The sequence below is a fragment of the Adiantum capillus-veneris genome, chromosome 21 (assembly GCF_014529385.1).
Source record: "Adiantum capillus-veneris isolate H3 chromosome 21, ASM1452938v2, whole genome shotgun sequence".
In the NCBI taxonomy this organism is placed as follows: Eukaryota; Viridiplantae; Streptophyta; class Polypodiopsida; order Polypodiales; family Pteridaceae; genus Adiantum; species Adiantum capillus-veneris.
The window spans coordinates 75,976,003-75,989,353 of NC_140951.1; the positions used below are offsets into that span (position 1 = coordinate 75,976,003).

The 13,351-nt window shown below is 41.2% G+C and overlaps 1 protein-coding gene and 1 pseudogene across 2 annotated transcripts; one reads left to right on the forward strand and one right to left on the reverse strand.

The window, feature by feature from the left end:
* Positions 1-220: 220 nt before the first annotated feature.
* LOC147431173 (long chain acyl-CoA synthetase 9, chloroplastic-like) lies at positions 221-5,467 on the reverse strand. 2 transcript variants are annotated; one of them, XM_086493820.1, is made up of 12 exons: positions 5,295-5,467; positions 4,555-4,953; positions 4,378-4,458; positions 3,916-4,185; positions 3,470-3,601; positions 3,214-3,387; positions 2,885-3,114; positions 2,664-2,781; positions 1,274-1,405; positions 1,045-1,179; positions 762-968; positions 221-540 (listed from the first exon to the last, which is right to left on the reverse strand). In XM_086493820.1, the coding sequence occupies exons 2-12, from the start codon at positions 4,930-4,932 to the stop codon at positions 376-378; spliced, it is 2,022 nt and encodes a 673-aa protein (XP_086349946.1). In that variant the 5' UTR covers positions 4,933-4,953; positions 5,295-5,467; the 3' UTR covers positions 221-375. The 2 variants fall into 2 exon arrangements, with proteins under 2 accessions (XP_086349946.1, XP_086349945.1); XM_086493819.1 differs by having other exon boundaries at positions 4,555-4,961; positions 5,295-5,466.
* A 3,438-nt stretch (positions 5,468-8,905) lies between these two features.
* Positions 8,906-10,999, forward strand: LOC147431174 (uncharacterized; annotated as a pseudogene).
* The last annotated feature ends 2,352 nt before the right edge of the window (positions 11,000-13,351 follow it).

The window sequence follows — 13,351 nt, forward strand, 5'->3', positions numbered from 1 at the left end:
GTAAGCTCATAGCCACAAAACCTCTGAGAAAGGTGGTACCAAAAGCAAAAACTAAACATAGATTCGGGTCTTTTCAAGCATTTGCTAAATTCAATGTACATAAAAACAATTGAATTAAATAGAGAAAAAATGTTAATGTGAACAATATTGTCCTGAAAGTTGATCAAAGTCTAGCAAGTTAAAAGCTTACAGTAAAGGCCCAGCACACCAAACTGCACCATCAAAGAACATGTTTTATTGATTACTCAAAAGGAAATCGGTGCTCAGCCTTCTGAGTTTTCTGCCTGAAATGAATTGATGAAGTATGCAAACCCGAATAGATTCCGGATGGCTATCCATTGTGGAATTATCTTTGTTGATAGCTACTCGCTTACTTTAGGTATACAACTCTTCAAGCTCTTTGGCAAAGGCCTTCTTTATGTTCTCCCTTTTCAGCTTCAAAGCGGCTGTGACAAGGCCAGTTTCCGGGGTCCATGGCTCCACCAAAACCTTGATCTTAGATGGGATTTCAAACTTCTCCAGCTTGGCCAATTTTGCTACCTATAATACACAAAACAATCCTTTTTCAGGGGGGGGGGGGGGGGGGGGGGGGGGGCGCGCACACACACACATATACACGTGTATATATGTATGTATGTATGTATGTCAATACATAGATAGATATACCTCTTGTCCTTTTGAATTTTTTTTGTTTCCAACCTTATGGAGTTCTTTTGGTGCCTTGTACTGTCTTAAACATGATCAGAAAAGTGCAAACAAACCTGTTGTAGCGACTTCAAGATCTCCTTCTTGGTCTCCTCCTTATTGCATAAATCAGGAAAATTGTCGTACTTGATATTCTCCTTCTGAGCCCAGCTCTCCAAGGTTCCTTGTGTTGCAACAACAAGAGCTACACAATAGCTATGCAATGGATCAGCATGTACCATGATGCAGTCCACATAGGAGCTTGCCACCAAAATTGCTTCAACCTGCAAAGGTTGTGGCTTAGTGCATGAGCTGCACTTCTAATTATAAAACTTGAAAATGATTGGCAATTTGCCTTACCTTTCCAAGAGAGACATATTCTCCATGCTGAAGCTTCACAATGTCTTTTTTTCTGTCTATAATCTCTAAGCACCCATCTGGATGAAACTGCCCGATATCTCCAGTATAGAACCATCGCATCCCTGTTTCATCCGTCTTTGCAGCAACCAAAAAAATGTCATATACAAAGCAAATTTCCAAAGGTTTTTTGAGAAGAGTTGAGAAGAGAAGTATGTAAAAGAAAACTCACCTTGTACACTTCCTCTGTCTTAGCCTCGTTCTTGAAATAGCCAAGTGTCACCGAAGGACCACCGACAACAATTTCACCTCGTGGCATTGGGCTGTCAGTTATTCTGTAGCCTCCCTCTTCCCAGTCAATCAGCTGTAGGATAGAAAGAAGTACACAGGTTTGTTGACACATCCCTGCAGACCTCTGGGAATTGGATTCTAAATGCATGACAGAAAAATAAAATAAACATGAACAATGGATTGAAAGACTTCCTCTCGAATCATCCTTCTAAGCTCAAAGGAAGTGAAGCTGCTGCAATGATCTCCCACAGAGACAGCTTTGTCTGATTGCAAGGGCAGTCTGTACATTGTTGATTCACTTTAATGTAATGATAAACAAGTGAAAATGGTACTGAGATTCCTGCACTTGTTTTAAGTCGCAGATGCAAAACAGAAGGCCAAGGGTAATACTAAAGCCTCTGACAAAGCATCATATGCATCCCCAACTCCATACCAGGCATCATAACTCATAATTGGAAGTACCCACTGAACCATTTTCAAAGACACGATCTCTTCCTAGTACACTCAACTTACATGTCCAAGGGCTTGCTTGTGTGGAGCAATTTGAACTAATCTATAAAATTTTCTTGACATTTAACTATCAAGGGGAACGACAAAGGTTCGATAGGAATCTTCTTGGTATGTCAACATGACAATTCCTTTGAAAGTGCATTTTCTGAGAGGATTCATGTCAACAATGCATAGACCAGTAACAACAGCTACAAATCACACTCTAGAAAATATACATTTCAATCAAAAGCAAATGCACCAAACAGACGTACATTTTCCATGCTGCTCCATAATTCTTGTTGCTTTTTGTAAATAAAGTACAAATATCTCTGATCAAAATTATAAATGGCCACTAAAGATTATAAAAGGGGCCAGTTTGTCAAGAAGAAGAATCAACTTTAGGTCATGCACAGCATGAATGGTTTTTGCCTAGGATTCAATGCTTGAACACAGGTTTTCCCTGTGTCTGCAGCTGATAATGAAGTTGGCTCAATCCTAATTGCACCAAAGCCTTAGGTTGCTGAACAATGGAGCGCATGTAATGAGTAGACTGTCAAACTCTCCTCCTCCAGTTTCATATTTAAATCCAAACCAAAATGTTTCGTTAATCTGACCCGATCATTTGAGATGCACTTCATCATTGCGTGGCAATAGTAAGAGCTCCCTCTGTGACAGGAGGACTGCTAGGTTAAAGGGTTATAAGTCTGCTTCTCATTTTGTTGTAACATATCAAAAACTAACATACACATGAAAACATTAGAGTGTTGACACAAATGTACAAGCCCCACCAGCCTGTGCTATATAATAAAACCGTGTTAATTCAAATAACTTGTATATTTTACCTTCACACAGCAGTGTGGTGCTGGTGGTCCAACACGACCCACTGAAATGTCTTCCCACTCGGAAAATGTTGCTCCAGCACATGTTTCTGTAAGCCCGTAGGCCTGTCCAATGGGCGCCCTGGTGAGCATGAAATGAAGAATTCCGTATGAAGTATCTCCAAATGGTGAACTACAGATTTGATTGCGAAAAAATAGCAAAGTATTGTGCGTATGGTCCATACCCAAAACATATATTTATGAAACGCTGAGTATCTCTTGATAGCGGAGCCCCTCCTGATAGCATACCCCTGACAGAACCTCCCAAAATAGCTCGAACTTTTTTGAAAATGATAGTACCCCAGAAACGCTTCTCAAGGCCCCAGATTACACTTCCACTTCCTTCAAGGGCAATCAAGCTCCGTCGATAGGCTGTGTCAAACAAGGTTTTCGCAAGGCCACCCTTCGAGTCCACCTGAAAACAACACCCATACTTGATAACATGCTTAGCCAGGATAGATTAATGAGAATCAAGATTTCTGCTTGCTAAATGTAAGATGTAAGGGGTTATGACCATCTTTCTGACTCCATCACGAACACGATCTAAGATGGCCGGTACAGCAGTCAGCAGGGTAGGCTTCAGCTCAGTCGCATCACCTTTTGTTCCCTTCTTTATTTTGCTTGAATTATCTGTCAATGTTAAGGGCGAGCCATAGCCTAATCCAGATCCAGCTGCAGAAACTACGCACTGAAGCCAAAAGGTACTCTTGTTTATCCTATTTGAAATTTGATAAGCATTTCCAAAAAGTGGCATGTGAATTAAGGATTACCTCCCCAGCAAGTTCAAGAACATGAGCCAATGGCAGGTACGCCAAATACCTATCCGTTGGGCCAATGTTCGGTATCAATTGTGAGACTCCAGCTACTGTTGCTACCATATTTCCATGTGTCATCATTACACCCTGATAGGACAACAGATATTCAGTCATCATAAGGCTGTGAAATTGACAATTAAGATAATACGTACATTGCTTTTGCTGCAGTTAAATGGTTGAAGGTAAATTAAGTGGTCAAAATAATATCGCATAACATGTTACTACAACAATCTGAATCGTAAACTTAATTGTAATTGGTGAAGGGGTGCACTAAGCTCAATCGCTGCACGGATACCCCGAGCAATACAAAATGACATCCATATAGGTTCAAAAGCTTAGGAGAAAACACATACCAGCACAGAGAAGGATTGTTTTCAAAACTCCAAATTTTGACTTCTCACCTTGGGCATCCCTGTGCTTCCGCTTGTATACATAATAACAGCAATGTCTGTGGGTACAGGTAAGGTGGCTGGAACCGGTTGCTGCTTTCCAAGCTCCTTCACTTCACCAAATGAGGTGAGCTTCCAAGTAACTGAATCCGGGCAACTTTCTTGTGATGCTCCCTCCAAATCATCCATTAACACTACCCTCTTAACCGTGTTGATATGCATATTCACATCCATAAGTTTCTTGAATTGCTTGTGATCACAAATGACAGTAGTGACTTCAGTCTGCAGATTTGGGAAAAAAAAATGAGTGCATCAGTTCCTAATAAGAAAGGTGTTTTCTCACATTTTGTGGACCTTCTGAAATTTCATTCAAACGAAAAAGACCAGAATAGGGTATGATAAGACCCTCAATGTCAGTGATAAAATAATTTAGTCACATAATTCTGGTTTCAGGAGAGTCATTAAAATCCTTACTTCATTCAAAGAATGTGCGACTGCATCCTCTCCCAAAGAAGCATACATAGTGACTACTGTGAGACTTTGTCGAAAACACCCCTGCAAAAAAACATGGACAATACCAGTATCTGTAAAGGGTTGCGAGCAAAGACTCCAGAAATCATGGGTAGAAAGTTGAGACCATATGTGACAAACCTGCAATGCGATGAACCAATCTGCCCTTGTTTCTGCGAATATAGCACATTTTTCACTTTTCTCATGGCCAATTGCTACAAGTCCAGATGCAAAGCTACTCGCTTGCTCAAATGCATCTTTGAAAGAGATCCATTCATATTTGCCCAAGGTTAGTTTTTCAAAGGACTTGCCATCGGCACTGATTTCTGCTTCCTTCTTGATAAACTGTCTAGTTCCAAGAGCAGGCCTAGCACTATGCTTTCCGCATGCTTGCTCGAAAAGTGCAGCGAGTGTTACAGCTCCTTCCCAAGGTGTTTCCAGAAGCGTTGGAAACCGATGGTTGCGTTTTGTAACACCAGGATCACCGCCAGCCTCAACTGTTACTCCCCTTTCTTTCATACTTTCTGAGCGGTTGTTTTACTACAAATCTGACAAGATCTCTCTCTCTCTCTCTCTCTCTCTCTCTCTCTCTCTCTCTCTCAGAAAAGAAAGAAATGGCAATGCACTGTAGTCATGGCCGAAAGACTCAACCAGAAAATGCAGACTGTTAATAATGTGTGTCCGTATAAATGTAGGTGCACTCAAATCCGATCGGCTATCTCGTGTATATTGTGTGTGTGTTGGAGGAAAAGGGGGGGGGGGGGGGGGGGGGGGGAAGAAGCCGGTAAGCAAGAAGTAAAACAAGCGGAAAACGGGATGCATGCAATCTCTCTCTCTCTCTCTCTCTCTCTCTCTCTCAAAGACGCAAAAGTAGGTCTAACCAGCAAGGCTGATGACGACCTCTTTCGCAGGTTCAATGGCGAACTCGTATTGGCCTGAGAGGCTGAGACTCTTGACTCTCTACAGTCTGAGAGATTGAAAATGAAAAATTTTGAAGGTCGGAGGCGCACGTCTTATTATGTATGTTTTTTCAAACTCGGATAATAGTACAGAGATCTGTGCTGAGTCTGCTGACCTTGTGCCTCGCAGTGTTACTGGCAGTCCACGTCAGCTTAATGTGCATGGAAGACCACGTCAGCGAAAAGCACTGGCCCAGCCATCACGCGATATGAGCTGGAAGATGAATTACTATCCACGTCAGCTGTGCGCCTCTTCTCTGCATTTTCTGCGACTTGGCGCATGACACGTGGGCATAACGAAAGTCTTCCCTTTTGGCTTATTACAGTTTAGTTAAGTCAAAGCCCTCCATTTTCAAATTCCCAGTGGCCCACTTACAATTTTCAAGAATCTAGATGAAGCCGGCTTGGAAGTCAATCATTGTTCACCAAAAACGCTTTTAGAGCCTAGTCCCCCCATGATTAATTCTTCTAGTGGATATCTACTAACATAATATGGCGGAAGAGGGAGCTCTTTACACTTGTCTCAATTTGCGACCTGAAAGCTAAAGTCTAAAACTAAAAAAAGCCCCTTGGCACGCCATAAAGAGGGAGAGAGGGGGAAGAGAGAGAGACCGTCGAAGGCTGCCGGCCATAGTCTAGTAGTCAAACATTAAAAAGGAAAGCTGGATGGTCTCACACCGATAAGTCAAAAAGGTATAGTTACCAAATATAACCAAATATAATAGAAAAGTGAGCATGCACGATCTGCGAAAAAGAGGGAGAGAATTATCATTGGTTAATACCTTGAGGAAGCCCTTAATACAAATGTGTTAAGCCCTTAATACAAAAAAATTTCATTGTATTTGTAGCCTTTAAAATTTGACTGAGGTTGTTTCTTTTGTCTCACTAATTTCATTAAGGAAATGGGTGACCACTACTTTACAAGCTAATACAACTTGCTTTTGTCTCACTAATTTCATTAAGGAAATGGGTGACCACTACTTTACAAGCTAATATCTACTTAACATAATATGGCAGAAGGGGAAGCCCTGTACACGTGTCGCAATTTACGACATGAAAGCTAAAGTCTAAAACTAAAAAAAGCCCCTTTGCACGTGATAAAGAGGGAGAGAGGGGGAAGAGAGAGAGACCGCCAAAGACGGCCGGCCATAGTAGTCAAACATTAAAAAGGAAAGCTGGATGGTCTCACAAGGATAAGTCCAAAAGGTATACTTACCAAATATAATAGAAAAGTGAGCATGCATGATCTGCGAAAAGGAGGGAGCAGTGTTCGAAAAAAACCGGGGTTACATGTAAAATAATCGGCTTAAATTTTTCAAAACCGGATCTCCGAAGGGGATGCCCTTCCATACAACTAGTTGCCCCATAAATGCAAGAAACCTTTACTTTAAAGGCCAAAAGGTATGAAAGCTTTATTTAAATGGTTTTCTTAAGAGCATGTCTTTATTTTCAAGGTTAGATCTTGAAGGGGAAGGTAACATTAACCTATAGCTTAGAGGTAGGGGTCTCGATTTAGAGCTGTAGGTGGCAAAGTAAATTGTAAACTTTAGGTTGTCGTCCAGCTACACAAGGCCTTAGTAAATACTGAACACTAAAGAATGCTCATTTTGAAGAAATTGGGGCTCAGCGCTGACAGTTTTTGAAGTTTGCGACATGCAATTCAATTCAAAACGTGACAGGTCGACTGGAGTAAGAAAGTTCCTCAATTGTGAGCATTGAGGACTCAGAACTTCAGAAGGCATGGGAATTGGGATACATCTGCGATTCTGCTGGTAGCTGGAGAGTGGGGAGTCGGGACAAGTCGACAACAAACACGTTGTTTTTGCAGCTCTGCTAGCCATAGCGTTACGTGCATATTCACCATAGTGGGTAACGGGAGACGGGACCCGGGTTGGCTGCAGAAGGCGGGGAGAATGAGCGACCTGGTTGTAGCTAGAGGAGGTGTTTGAGGCTTGAGCGCAGCTCGACTCCAAAGTCTAGACTCCGACTCTAGTGAGAGCATGAAGGGGACACTCATTCCCACCATCATTGTGAGTCGTGACCTGCATTGTCCTTTTTAAAGAGTGGCAAGTCTGCGACTCTGCAAGATTATACTCGAGGGAAGGCAAGCTCCCAAAGTGCCACATGGAGCTCGAGCTGGAAAAGGAAACAGCGAGCGCTCGGGGAGGTGGTTAAGGAGGCCCATGAGAACACAGGCGGCATATGCATTTTGGAGTTTGCATGCTATTAGGTAGCCAATGAGACGATAGACTATTGTGGCAAGGAGCTTCTCCATGGATACACAGTTAGGAGTTGAACCCGTTACTCACCTTCTTATGATATTCAACTTGGTTCATGGTCCATGGCACATCCGCTAATACAAGTAAGTGAACAATTTTTCTGAAGTGTGATAGTAGTGAGCACTGAGCACCTATCTTGCTTTTGACTGTCTCATGATGCAAAGCGATGAATCCGCCACTCAATGCATATTCGCTTTTGCATACTCGTTCTGGACTGTCAATTGCTTGTCATCCCTTGATTAGGATACCAATGTTGAGCTCTTTTCTCATGGGAATGGTGCAGGAATACAAGCTGCCTCACCAACCCAAGGCCCCAAGCAAGTCATCGACGAGAGCCAACGAACGCACAAAATACAAGGAATGATGTGCTGGCCCATTGAGGATGCAATGCAACAAGGCTGATGACAATCTCTACTTTGTTGATGCCTATAATGGCCTTTTGGTAGTTGGTCTAGATGTTGGAGTTTCAAGGGTCCTCACTCAGCAAGTAGGGACACCAACACAACCAATCAAGCCTTTCTTACCGACTCTAAGATTCACAAACACAAAGTTTGGTCTGGAGACTACAACAACGTCACAGCAATCAACGAGCTCAAGGCATGAGTCCATCTCGAGTAACTTGAGTCTCCCTTGTGATTCAACCCCGAGACTCTTGCGATTCAGTCCTTCTTCACCCCTGCAATTCACAAACATAGTGCAAAAAATTCTCACGGATGACAACTATTACTTCTCGCAAAGTCTAAGGTATGGCAGCAAAATCTAAGATATGGCAGCTTGATAAATTTGTGCACTAGCAAAATAAAAAAATTTCATGATGAATTTCTCAAACTTTTGAGTTGATTTTGCATGTGCAGATTCTCCTGAATCGCTACTATTTGTCTGAACTTTATCTTGTGAACATTTTTTGGAGAAGGTGTGGCAATTTCATCATGACTTGTACTATGAATCTGCTTGTATTGTTTGGAAGTGTGACATCTTCTTGGAAAAGAAAAATGCTGGTGTGTGCCAAAAAAATGAAATGTAGTTTTTATCTATTGTTGTTTTTGGGCAGAGGCGTGCCTTCCTACAGAGTGCAGAGACTTTGTGCGTTGTTTTTGGCTGATTGTGCATAATCCTCATATTGTGAGTGCCCCTCAGCCTTGTCAATTAGCAATTGCGTTGATCTCATGTGTTGTGTCTGGTTGTCAAATTGCTCTCAAGATTAAAGTATGGAGTTTTGATGCGGGTGTTTGGCTTTTTCTTTTAGATTTTGCAATGTCTCAAAGAACGTTGTGGGCTATGCCCCGTTTCACAAAACAACAACCACCTCCAAAGAAAACAAAAAAAAGACGCCGTATCAAAGACGGTCTCTCTATTGAGGAAGACACAGAGCTGCATGCCCATGGTAGCAATAGCTTAGGAGTAAGTAATGATGACACCACAAATAGTAAGAATGCACCTAATGTTCATGAAAAAGATACCGAATCTCAAAAAGCACTACGTAGGCTTGCATGGAATCCTGCTTGGGCTGTAAGCAATGGTGCTTTTGAATGGGCAGAGTTTGAGTCAGTAAGTGCTCGAATTTTTTGTAAGTATTGTAAGCAAGTAAAAAATTCAAGAAGTGAATTTGGAAAGAATGGATCCATCAATATACAACATAGTGCATTAACAGAGCATGCAGGTACCAGATCTCATGAGGATGCACGCTACATGTTTGGAAAAACCAAGATGACTGTGGATGATGGGATTCAAAGGCATCAAGATGTTGGAATGGTAAGCACTAGAAAATTGTTTGGTGCAGCTTATCATGTTGCGAAAGAAGATTTGGCTTTTAGTAAGTTCATATCTACTCTTGACTTGTTAGAGTATTGCGAGTGTCCTCAGTTGTTGAGAGACCTTTATCAAAATGATAAAGCATGCAGCTCTTTTGTGCGGTATATTAGTGAGGATTTGCTAAGAAAAATCTTGCAACGTCTTAAGGCTTCAAATTTCTACAACATCATGCTTGACGAGTCAACTGATGTAAGTTTGGATCAGCATATGATTGTGTATGCATCTTTCATAGAAGACTCAAAGCCTTTTACAGTTTTTCTAGGTTTGTTAGAGATTGAGGAAGGTACTTCTCACCATTTACATGAACGTGCAAGTTTCTTTTTGTCGTAGATGCAATTAGATCGATCCAAAATGGCATGTATAGGCACTGATGGTGCCTCAGCCATGGTTGGTCGGCATAATGGGGTGACAACCCGTTTTAAACGACAAAATCCATTCATGACTTCCATTCATTATATTGCTCATCGCACTAGTCTATGTCTTGTTGATGTTGTGAAAGCAAGTGAATATGCACAATTTATTGATCAGGTCATAAATGAAATTGCAACGACTTTTAGTAAGACTTCTGCTAAAAGCGCAAAATTGGCAGAGTTAGAGTCTGAGTTTGGATGTGCAGCCTTACAGATGAGTCGCATTCATAAGGTGAGATGGTTGAGCAGATCACTATGCGTTCATAAAGTGTGCGAGTCTCTTGAGCCATTGTTAATCTTTTTGAAAGAGAATAACTTGTCTCTCTTTGAGAAGGTTAGAAACTTTCAATTTATGTACAGTTTGCACTTTATGGCTGACATTTTGCAACGGTTGGCCACTTTGTCAAAGATCTTTCAGAGTGCATTTGTTGATGTAACAGTTGTGGTTGGTCTTGTTGAAGCAGAAATGCGTATAATCACTGCACAGTTTGTAGAAATGCCTATCATGGATGTGAATGCTTGCATTCTTGATCGTCTAGAATATCCAATAATTCCATATTATGGACCACGCAATGGACAACTTGCAGCACTACGTGCATCCATGCGAAGCAACATGTATAGATCTGTGGAGATCAAAAGGGTAAGATCTGGTAAGGATATGGAAAATGCAATAGCTTTCCAAATGCAGTTCTCTAAGTTTTTGATTCAAAATTTGCATGAGCGGTTTCCTGATATTGAGTGCTTTAAAGCTTTGTCACCATGTTGTTTTCCTTCTGGGATTGCATACAAACACTTTGGGTATGACATGATTGACAAGATCTTAGCTTTCTATGGTGAGCAAAAAATGTTAAATGGAGAGCCTATGGAGGCTCTCATTGACAAGGTTTGTGCAAAAAGAGAGTTTGAGGTCTTTAGAGAGCAAGCACCGTATGAATGGAAGGGTCGAAGTTTGAGGGATGCATGGCTTTCAATTGGTAGAAATCCTACCACTAGAGAGAAGTATCCAATGCTGTTGAAACTAGCTGAACTTGCTATGTTACAATGTTCTAGCACAGCTGCATGTGAGCGAGGTTTTAGTGTTCAAAACCTCATAAAGACTAGATTGCGCAGTCATTTGAGTACTTGAAATTTAGATGCACTCATGCGCATATCCATTGAAGGTCTCCCTTTGAGAGCTTGTACATTTGATGATGCTATTTTGATGTGGAGAAATGGAGCAAAGACTAGTCGTCACATCTTCAGTGAATCTAAAAGGTATTAAATTATTTTTTGCTTGATGTTGTAGAAATTTTAGAGCTCACCATGTGTTATTTTATTTTGTAGGGTAAATGGAGTATTACTCAATGGTTCACACTTTTGATATGCTGCTGTTTTGGTATGCTAGTCACACAACTGGTTGTCAATACATCACAGTTTTTGTAAGCTTTTGGTATGCTGCTGCTTTTGAGAAGATGGTTCGATTTTGGTATTCTCCGCTTTTGAGCAGATGCTCCAATTTTGGTATGCTGGTGCTTTAGAGCATATGCTGGTGCTTTTGAGTAGATGCTCTAATTTTGGTATGGTGGTGCTTTAGAGAATGTGTTGGTGCAAGAGTTGGTCTTCTTGTCTTTTATGCTGGTCTCCTTGTCGAGCTTTTGGTTTCCTAGTCTTTTATGGTCTTCCTAACGTTTTGCTCAGCTTCTAAACGATTACAGGTAAAAAACTAGTGCTTTTTAGGAGATGCTGGAGTTGAAAATCTGGTCTCCTGATCTTTTTGGTATGCAAGATCTAATCTCCCTATCTTTTATGCTGGTCTCCTAGTCAAGATGATGGTCTCCTTACCAAGATGCTAGTCTCCTCGACTTTTGGTCTTCCTAACATTTTGCTCAAGATTCTAATGATTATAGGTAAAAACTAGTGCTCGAGGAGATGTCGATCTCCTGGTTTGTTTGGTTTTGCTAAGCTACCCTGGCTATTGCACTAAGCATGGTTGTTTGTTTGCACATGGTTCTTGCTTATGGTTCACAAAAAATTCTTGATTGCAATAGAGAGAATACAATCGTGTGTATGAGATTTGATATGAGCATATTTACTCTTTGGATTAGATTTATCTGAGCAGAGTAACTGGTTTCACTCTCTTATGCAAAACTCATGGTTGCAAAATTCTTCAAGAGGCTTTAGAGTCGTAATGAGTTACATTCTTGGTGTGTCTATTCTTTGGTAATGCAAAACTCATGACTGCCTTATTCTTCAAGAGGCATCTAATCACACTTGACAATAGTAATTGGTCACATTCTCTTTTGCTACTATGCAAAAAACATGACTACCTTATTCTTCAAGAGGCTTTGTCGTCATGGCTGCTGTGCAAAAATCATAGTTGCTTTGTTCTTCAAGAGTAATGGTGGTAAGTTTTTTAATTAAGTTTTGTAATTTAGTTTCTTTGTTAAATTCATTCCTACTGATGTTCTGTCATGTTTAGTGGGGGGGAGGATAGTTGGCTCACTCGCTTTGCGAGTAGGCCCACTATCCTCTTCCCGCAGAGAGCATGGTGTAGCCATTGGTTTCTAACCCATGGTCATGGGGTTCAAATCCCCAACTCTCTTTTGACTCCATGCTCAAGGTCGCTCAAAAACAAGTTGAGTTGCCCATACTCTAGGTCACTTGAGTACAAGCGGTGGACTATAGTGCAAGGTATACATCTATGATCAAGCTTGGTTCTTTAGGTTCTTAGCTCTTTCAACTAAAACTCTATTTGTGCCGACCTGCATTGTTCTTTGTAGTGCCGTTTGGTGTAGAATCATAAGTTTGGCTTCGCTTTGTCTTCCTTGCAATGCTAGTATCATTTTTGGAGCTTTAATGGCAATTATTTTACAACCATATTCTATCCCACAATTGTCTACTTGATATGGAATTGTTTCCCAAGTTTTTTAGATTCTTTAGCTCTTACAATCTGTGCCAACTACGTGTTGTGCTTTGTAATGCCGTTTTTTTGCAGTTTACTCAATAATGGCTTCGTTTTTGACATTTGGAGGTGGATGCTTTAACACATTCATCAATGAAACGGGGGCAGGAAAGCATGTGCCACGTGCTGTGGTTTTGGATCTGGAGCCTACGTGATAGATGAGGTGAGGAAAGGCACTTACTATGAGCTCTTCCATCATGGGCAACTTAGTAATGGCAAGAAGGATGCTGCCAAGCTCACGATCATTACACGAGGAAGGTGTCTTACCAACCGCAACCCTCTCTTGTGTTTCATGTCACTTAGTTTGCTTTGCAAAGCTATATGCATATGATAATGGGAACTCGTTTCGGCTTTGTTGCTTTATCTAAACTACTTGTAATGAATGCGGTTGGCAAAGAGATTGTAGACCTCTGCCTTGACTACATCCAAAAGTTGGCGACAATTGCACTGGGCTTCAAGGTTTCCTTGTGTTTCATGCTGTTGGCAGAAGTACTAGCATGGAAAGTACATGGCATGGTGTTTGATGTACATCAGAGA